The sequence below is a fragment of the Hirundo rustica genome, unplaced genomic scaffold (genome assembly GCF_015227805.2).
Source record: "Hirundo rustica isolate bHirRus1 unplaced genomic scaffold, bHirRus1.pri.v3 scaffold_166_arrow_ctg1, whole genome shotgun sequence".
NCBI lineage: Eukaryota > Metazoa > Chordata > Aves > Passeriformes > Hirundinidae > Hirundo > Hirundo rustica.
In genome coordinates, this window is record NW_026690241.1 from 1 (window position 1) to 8,636 (window position 8,636).

At 53.2% G+C, this 8,636-nt stretch overlaps 1 protein-coding gene across 2 annotated transcripts; it reads left to right on the forward strand.

Annotated features, from left to right (window-relative positions):
• Positions 1-165: 165 nt before the first annotated feature.
• LOC120747698 (zinc finger protein 501-like) lies at positions 166-7,538 on the forward strand. 2 transcript variants are annotated; one of them, XM_040053720.2, is made up of 4 exons: positions 166-548; positions 2,612-2,690; positions 2,877-4,124; positions 7,155-7,538. In XM_040053720.2, the coding sequence occupies exons 2-3, from the start codon at positions 2,639-2,641 to the stop codon at positions 4,112-4,114; spliced, it is 1,290 nt and encodes a 429-aa protein (XP_039909654.1). In that variant the 5' UTR covers positions 166-548; positions 2,612-2,638; the 3' UTR covers positions 4,115-4,124; positions 7,155-7,538. The 2 variants fall into 2 exon arrangements, with proteins under 2 accessions (XP_039909654.1, XP_039909655.1); XM_040053721.2 differs by lacking the exons at positions 166-548; positions 7,155-7,538 and adding an exon at positions 828-2,052 and having other exon boundaries at positions 2,877-5,731.
• The last annotated feature ends 1,098 nt before the right edge of the window (positions 7,539-8,636 follow it).

Consider the following 8,636-nt stretch of genomic DNA (forward strand, 5'->3'; position numbering starts at 1 on the left):
GATCTATGGGGGATCTATAGAGGGTCCAAGGCGGCCTGCGTGTCCCTGTGGGGTCTTTAGGGGTTCTGGGAGTCCCTATAGGGGATTTGAGGTGGTCTCGGGGTGCTCTAGAGCGTCTATATGGGTCTGGGGGAGCCAATAAAGGGTCATTGGGGGTCTGTGGGATCTCAGCATCTCTTTAGGGGAATTCTGGGATCCTTCAAGGGAATTTTTTTGGAATTTTGGGCTCAGTATGGGGATTCTTGGGGTCTAAATGTGGCAATTTTGGGTTTTCTATTGGGGAATTTTTTGAATTTTGAGGCAAATGCAGGAATTTGGGGAATTTCAGCTCCAAGTGTGGGAATTTTGAGATCTCTATAGTCTGTTTGGGGGAATTTTGTATCCAAACATGGGAAATTTGGGGAATTTTAGGTTCAAATGTAGGAAATCTTGGCAATTTGGATCCAAATGTGGGAATTTTTTTCCAGAATTCCTCTTCAAGTTCTTGGTGATCAGCAGCGCCAGCACCAGCAAGTCCTACCTGCTGCAGCCCTTCATCAAGAGCAAGTGTAGGAAATTCTGGGAATTTTCAGGGATTTTGGGAATTCTGGGCAGAATTTAGGAGATTGGGGGGGAGGGGGGTGTTTAATATATTTCTGGGCATTTCAAGGGTTTGGTTGGTTGGTTTTTGTTTGGTTCTTTGGGGCTTCTTTTGTGTGTGTGGTGGATTTTGTTTTTTGGGGTTTTTTTGTTTTTTTTTATCCTCTGGATGTTTTTTCTTTAGTTTGGTGAATTTTTTGAAATTTGTGGATTATTATTGGCATTTTTAGAGAAATTTTCAAGGTTTTCCTTTCTTTAGCTGTTTTAATGCTCTTTTCATTTTTTGTTTTCAATTTTGCTTTTTTAATGCAATTTTGGACAATTTTTTCCTATTTTTGGAATTCTGTGTTCCTCCAGGCTCTCCTCCATCCTGCAGCATTTTGGGGCATTTCCTGTCACTTCTAAGTCATTTTGGGTCACTTTTAGGCCATTTTTGGCCATTTTTGTGGCATTTTCTGTCATATTGGGTAATTTGGAAAAATTTTGTCTCATTTTGGGTACATTTAAAGGGGATTTTTGGTCTTTTTTTGGGCCATTTTCTGTTATTTTGAGCCATTTTTTGTAATTTTGGGTACATTTCTAGTCAGTTTTTGATCATTTTGGGGCCATTTTCTGCCACGTTTTGGTCTCTTGAGGGGTGTTTTTGGTGACTTTTGAGCCCTTCTTTGCTGGCTTCAGTCCCGGTCTCAGTCTTGATCTCAGCGCAGTCCAGGTCCCAGTGCCGGTAGCGGTGTCAGTCTTGGTCCCAGAGTGCTCCCAGTGCCAATCTCAGTCTGGGTCCCAGTCCGGAGCGGTGCCAGTCTCGGTGCTGGTTCCGGTGCCGGTCTTGGTCTCAGTCTTGGTCCCAGTGCCAGTTCTGGTGTCAGTTACGGTCTTGGTCTCAGTCCCGGTCCCAGTGCCTCTGTGGCGCCGGTCTCAGTTCCGGTGTACTGGTTCCGGTCCTGGTCCCAGTCCTGCAGCGGTGCCGCTCTCAGTTCTGGTGTCAGTTCTGGTCCCAGTCTTGGTCTTGGTGCCTGTCCCAGAGCAGCGCCGCTGTCGGTGCCGGTCTCGGATTCGGTGTCGGTCTCAGTCTTGGTGCTGGTGCCGGTTCTGGTGCTGATCTTGGTCTGGGTCTCAGTCCAGGTCCTGGAGATTTTAGGCCCATTTGGGTAATTTTCGGCCAAAGCGTGTTGCGTTGTGGTTTTTGGGAGTGGAGCTGAAGCCCAGAGCCGATAAGCCTCTGCGGTGGAAAGGCCGCTTGGGGAAGCTCAGGCGAAGCAGTCAAGCTCACACATGCACACACGCCACGTGGGCAGCTCAGCAAGGAGAGGCCAGAAGGCCTTTGCACTGGATCAGTTCCAGCCAGGTTTATTTCCAGAAGCCCAAGGGGAATCCAGATTGGAAAGGGGAGCACGTGTGCCGGTCTCCAGCTCAAGTGTGAGCTTCAGCAGCCAAAGACCTTGAGGCACGGGGGCAGAGCAAAGGGCAGGAAAGGTCAGTGTCCTCTAGGGAAAACGGGGCCAGTCCCCGGGAACCCCAAACCAATGGAGACACAGAGGAAAGGAGAAACCAAAGGGCCAGGGGAATCAGGGAGGGGAGAAACTGAGGCAAACCATCGTGTGCAGAGCCCCATTGGGAAGTTCTCTGTCTCAGGCTGGGCAGGTGACTCTATGATCTGTCCTGCCAAGGCCAGGCCCGAGGTATTATGGCAAGGGGCTGCAGGGACTCCACACTCAGCATGATTCCAGTTGCTCACAGCCACTCCCAGTCAATCCCAGTATGATTCCCATCACCCTCAGTGTGATCCCAGTTCTCCCCAGCATGGGTGCAGCTTTTCCCACTGTGATCCCAGTATGATCCCAGGTGCCCCTGGAATAGTCCCAGTCCCTCTCATCATGGTCCCAGTCGCACCCAGATGCCCTCAGTGTAGATCCACTCACTCCCAATTGCCTGTTTTTTATGGACCCCAGATGCCCAGTGACTTCTAGAGATGGTCTTGGGCAGAGAGAGCTTTAAACTCAACGTGCTTATCCCTTGTTTTCCCCCAAAACAGGCTTTCCTATTCCCAACCCTTCGCAGGATGGAGGAGGAGGCTGTGAGGAAGAGGAAGATGCCCCAGGACAGCCAGGCAGGTGAGGAGGAAGTCAGTGCCCCTTTCCCCCTCTCTCCTGCTCCATCTCCCAGCCCAGCACGGCCCCCGGCTGCAGGACAACCCCGCAGCCGACGTCGTCCTGCCGGGGACGCACTGAGGGGATCTCCTTCCCCTTCCCTCTGGCACGGAGGCAAATCCCATCCTGTCCTTGTCCTTCCTCCCCCAGACAAGGAGCTGTGCATGGAGACCAGGGAGAACAAATCCCCACGGCAGATCCTCGTGGAAGAGGCCGTTTTGAGCGGCTCCATGGTGCAGGAATCCCACGGGGAGGAAAAGTCCTGGCGATCCCTGGTGAGAAGAGACTGCAAAAGCAGATCACGAGGATCTGGGGAGGAAAAGTCCTGGCAATCCCTCGCTAGAGAAGACTGCAAAAGCACATCACGAGGATCTGAGGAGGAAAGAGCCACCCTGTGCCAGGAAGGCGGCCAGAGATGGAGCCAGAGCTCAGACCTGGTCCTCCATGAGCAGCTTCATGATGGGGAGAAGCCCCACAAGTGCTTTGGGTGTGCGAAGAGCTTCACCTGGCGGTGCCACCTGCTTAGCCACCAGAGGATTCACACAGATGAACGGCCCTACGAATGTGGGGAATGTGGGAAGAGCTTCAGGAAGAGCTCCAGCCTGATAGAACACCAGAGGATCCACACTGGGGAGAGGCCCTATGAGTGTGGGGAATGTGGGGTGAGCTTCAGGAAGAGCTCCAGCCTGATCCAGCACCAGAGGATCCACACTGGGGAGAGGCCCTACAAGTGTGGAGAATGTGGGAAGAGGTTCAGACAGAGCTCCAGCCTAACCCAGCACCAGAAGATCCACACTGGGGAACGGCCATACAAGTGTGGGGAGTGTGGGAAGCGCTTCAGGCACCGTACCACCCTGATCGTCCACCAAAGGATCCACACAGGGGAGAGGCCCTACAAGTGTTCCGAGTGTGGGGAGGGGTTTCTGACCAGCTCCCAGCTCCTTGAACATCAGCAGACACACATAGAGGAGAGGCCCTTCCGCTGCCCCGACTGCGGGAAGGGCTTCAAGCGCAGCTCCAACCTCACCCGCCACAGGCGCATCCACACCGGGGAGAGGCCCCACGAGTGTGATGTATGTGGGATGAGCTTCATACAGAGCTGGGCCCTGATCTGCCACCAGAGGACCCACACTGGGGAGAGGCCTTATGAGTGTGATAAATGCAGCAAGAGGTTCCACACAAGCTCTGATCTCCTCCTGCACCAGCGTATTCACACAGAGGAGAGGCCCTTCCGCTGTTCTGACTGCAGGAAGGGCTTCAAGCAGAAATCCGCCCTCGTCAGACACCGGCGCATCCACACCGGGGAGAGGCCCTTCAAGTGTCCCCAGTGTGGGAAGAGCTTTTCACAGAGGTCTCACATGACCAAACACCAACTGAGGCACTGCTAAGGGAAGCCCTGTGAGTGTCTTGAGTGCAGGAAGAGCTTCATGCACTGCTCCAACTCCATCCTCCACTGGAGGACCCATGTTGGGCAGAGCCCTGGTGACACACATTCCTTGTGATCCATTTTGGGAAGACACCTGGCTGCTTATTCTTTTTTTTTTTTCCCCTAGTTTTTTTCTCTTCCCTCTTACTTTGCACTCCAGAAGCCAAGAGAGATCCATCTGTCACCTCAAAACCACTGAAATCCCACTGAGAACAACTCAACCTTACCCCAAAAGGGCTCAGTCCCACCTCAGAATGGCATGTTCCCACCTCAGAAAAACTCAATCCCACACCAAACTTACTCGATTCCACAGCTGCCAGAGTGAGATGAGGCTGGAAGGAGATTGGGAGAAGTGGGATGCAAATTTGGAGCGGTGGAATGGGGATTGTGCACGGCTGGGTGGGTGGGATGTATTTGATAGTAAACCACTTCTGTGGTTATAATGTGGGGCCAGGTCATGTCTGTCACCCTCCCTTACAAGGGTGGCTGAGATCATCTCCATTCCTGCTTACCTGGGGGATGGGCTGGAGGTGGTCTCTGTGGAGCGGAGTTTCTGGTGGGGGCTCTGCAACCATCATTGCCAGATGGAAAGAGAGGAGAGGAGAGAGGAGAGGAGAGAGGAGAGGAGAGGGAGAGGAGAGGGAGAGAAGGGGAGAGGGAGAGACGCAGTTCCGCCCGCTCCGTTCCGCCAGTGCCGCCGCGGCCGCTTCCCAAACCCTGTGTAAGCCCCGCCTCCCTTGACGACAGCCAATGGGCGTCGAGGAACAGCCGGAGGGGCGGAGCAAGTGGCGTTCCACAGTGTGAACCAACAGAGAGGGGGCGTGACCAGAACACAACCGAGCGATCTGATTGGTCGGGAGGTGGAGGGTTCTAAAAGGGGTGGGGCTCAGGCCCGGGGTCACCCTGGGATTTTGGGAGCAGCTCCAGGTGTTCCCAGTCCCTCTCCAGCTCTCCTGGAGCCCCTTCACGCCCTGCAAGGGGCTCTGAGCTCTCCCTGCATCCTTCCCTTCTCCAGGGGAACATTCCCAGCTCTCCCAGCCCGGCTCCAGTTCCTCTGGGCTCGCCCCAGCAGCCCCCATCCTGCAGCTGGGCTCTCACCTGAGTGGGGCCCAGGGGCAGAATCCCCCCGCAGCCGCTGCCCACGCTGGGGCTCAGCCCAGTGTTACCTCCGCTGAGGTGTAGCGACCTGGTTTGGGAACGACACGGCAGCCACAGCCAGGCTGCTCGGACCATCAGCTCACAGACACCAATGTGGTGGACGGCTAATGGCGTTTATTAACTGGTTACATGGAGTTATAAAATCTCTGTTTGCTACATCACTTCCATCTGCTTACGTTACAAGTTAGGTATTGCTTACCTTATCAAGGACGCTAACCAACTAAGTATTGAGGGAGGGGTTCTGTCTGCCCGTACAACACAATATCTTCCGACTGCCTGTCCCTAATCTCCCACAGCCCAGGGCACCTTTGGGCTCATGTCCAGCCTCTCACCCACCCGCACGGTGCTCATGGCGGGAGCTGTGCAGGTGACATCATTGACACCAAATAAACCATCTCGCCCTGTTTCTTTTCTTTTTTAACTCAGTCCTGGTCACTCTCAGTTATCAATTTTTAGAATCGCATTTCTATGGCAAGGCGAGGGCTGGCTTTTTGTACAAACAAAAAAGGATGAAAACCTGCAGAAATCAGCCATGGGAAAAGGGTTCCAGCAACTCTGTGATGCTTTGGGGGAATTTGAGCCTCTGGCACTGGTTACAGGTGCATCTAGGGTGGCTCAATTATGCTGGGCTGGGGTCTCTGGGGGTCCCAGCCCCATCCCAGGGGTGCCCAGGCAGCTCCCTCAGCATTCCTGTCGGGATAGCTGCTCTGGAGCCGGGCAATCCCCTCCTGGCTGGAGAATTCACTGAGGACAGGGACAGGAGCTTGGGAAGGGGCTTCAAAGTCAGGAAAGTGGGCAACTGGGGGTCTCCTCAGCGTTTCAGCCCCCTCCCACCCTGGAGAGGGAATCCTCCAGGATTCTGGGGCTCTTCGGGGCTGTTTCCCTTGGAAACATGGAATTCTATGGAATTCTATGGCATCTGTCATTGTGCTGGTGTCAGAGGGGCTCACAGCCCCAGCCAGGCGAGCGCATTTCTGCCTGGCTGCTGCCTTTGGACACGGCTGGACGGGGCTTGGAGCACCCCGGGACAGTGGCAGGTGTCCCTGCCACGGCAGGGCTGGCACTGGGTGGGCTTTAAGGTCCCTTCCAACCCAAACCATTCCCAGATTTTCATGCTAGGGAATCCCACGACACCAGGACACAGCCCCCAACTCCAGGGAATCCGTCTGGGCAGGGAACAGCCCGAGTGACAAGGACCTGGGTGGCCACGTCAGGCATGGCCCTCAGCGTTTATTCCAAACACCGGCTACAGCTCCAGGGACAGGCACACGCCATCGGATCCCACGGATCAGGCCAAGAAAAGAGGCAGAACATCGGGAAATCTCTGCTTGGCTGCCACAGCCCCCCTTGGGCACTTGGAAACAGCTCCCACCATCCCAGTGCCAGCATGGAAAATCCTCCCCAGTCCTCCCCTGGGCCAGGGGCCACCGAGGCTCCCCCAGGGACCTGTCCTGGGTGGGAATATCCTGGAGAGCCGCAGGGATGGACTCGGCTCTCCTGGATCCCAGCCAGGAGGGCGCTGCCATCTGGAACCCCGAGTACCCAGAGCGCCCCCAATCCAACCTCCCCCTCTGTGGACCCCTCTAGGGATGGCAATTATTAAAGAAAGGTTGGATTCAAGTGGGTTGATGGCACAATTACATCACGTTTAACCCAGCTCTTGAAATATGATCAAAACAAGCTGATATCGTAGTGAAGTATTTCGGTGATGCATACGGGTTGTTTTATTTTTTTGTGGAGCCATTCTTTGGCTTGAATGTTTTCAAAGCTCTAATTACCTGTTGTTAATGATTCTGTTGTTAAAATCCCTCTTTTTGTCGGGTCTCGCCTCTGCTGCTTCCTAGGAAATGGCACCCGGATCCATGAGGAGGAGGAGTGACATCAGAGCTTGTTGCAAATGAGAGGACATCTTGCACAGCTCAGCAAAGGAAACCCCTAAAACGGCGAGCCACCACGGAATGAAAGGATTTAAATAACACTCCTGGCTGAGGAACAAATAGAGTTATCTCCCTAGACCTTTTTAACCTCTCGCCCTATCCAGCAGAGACGCTGGCTGCCAAGAGGAGCCCTGGCTTCAAACCGAGAGCAGGCCTCCTGGTGCTCCCGCGAGGACGGAAGCCCCGGCTCTGCCTGCGCACCAGCGCACAAAGCTGCAGATCTCCTCCTCCGCGTCACTCCTGGGAGCAGCAGCGGCGCTGCGTGCGCGACCCGTCGGACCCCCGCCCGAAGCTGAGCCTAATAAAGGCATTAAAAAAGAAGCAGATGTCCTTGCCCTGCTTATTTCAAATATAACAGAAAGGGCTCTAAAGTCCCCCTTAAATCCACATGGTTTGGCCTAAAATCAGCCAAATCTAGTTAAAATCATCCAAAGCGGCCTAAAATCAAACCAAAGGGGCCTAAGACTGCCCAAACTGGTTTAAAACCCTCACAAAATGGCCTGAAATCCCCCTTAAATCTCCCAAATGAGCCTAAAATCCACCCCAAAAGTACCTGGTTTGTCTTAAAATCACCTAAATGGACCTAAAGTCCACCCTAAAAACTAACCAGATTTGGCCTACAAACACCTAAACATACCTAAAACTCATGGAAATGGGCCTAAAATCCTCCAAATATATCTAAAATGCACACTAAACCTGCCCAGCTTATCCTAAAATCACCCAAATGAGACAAAACCCCAACAGATTTGGCCTAAAATCTGCCAAAGGTTCCTAAAATCCACACTAATCCTGCCCAGTTGGGCAAAAATCACCCAAACGGGTCTAAAATCTTGTTGGAACAAATGGGACCATGCTGGGGGACACTGGCATCATGCTGGATCATACTGGCAGCAACTGGGACTGCACTGAGGGTGACTGGGAGCAACTGCGGGCAACTGGCAGTGACTGGGAACGTGCTGAGAGGGACTGGGATATACTGGGAGAGACTGAAACCATGTGAGTGTAAGCAGGAGCAGCTGGAACCACACTGGATGAGAATGGGAGCAGCTGAGCCCATGTCAAAAGGTGCTGAAAATCCACCCTAAACCCAATTACATTTGGTCTGAAATCACCCAAAGAGGCCTCAAATCCCTACAAAGTGGCCTCAAATGACACAAAAGGCCCTAAAATCCACCTTAAATCCACATGGTTTTGCCTAAAACGAGCCAAATGCAGTTAAAATCATCCAAAGTGGCCTAAAATCAAAGGCCAGGGTAATAATGGGATCCTACTGGAACTGACAGGCATCACACTGGGAATGACGGGAATAGTGCTGGGAGTATTTTAGAGGAAATGGGATCACATTGGAATCAGACTGGGAGTGACTGGAAAGGTGCTGGACATGACTAG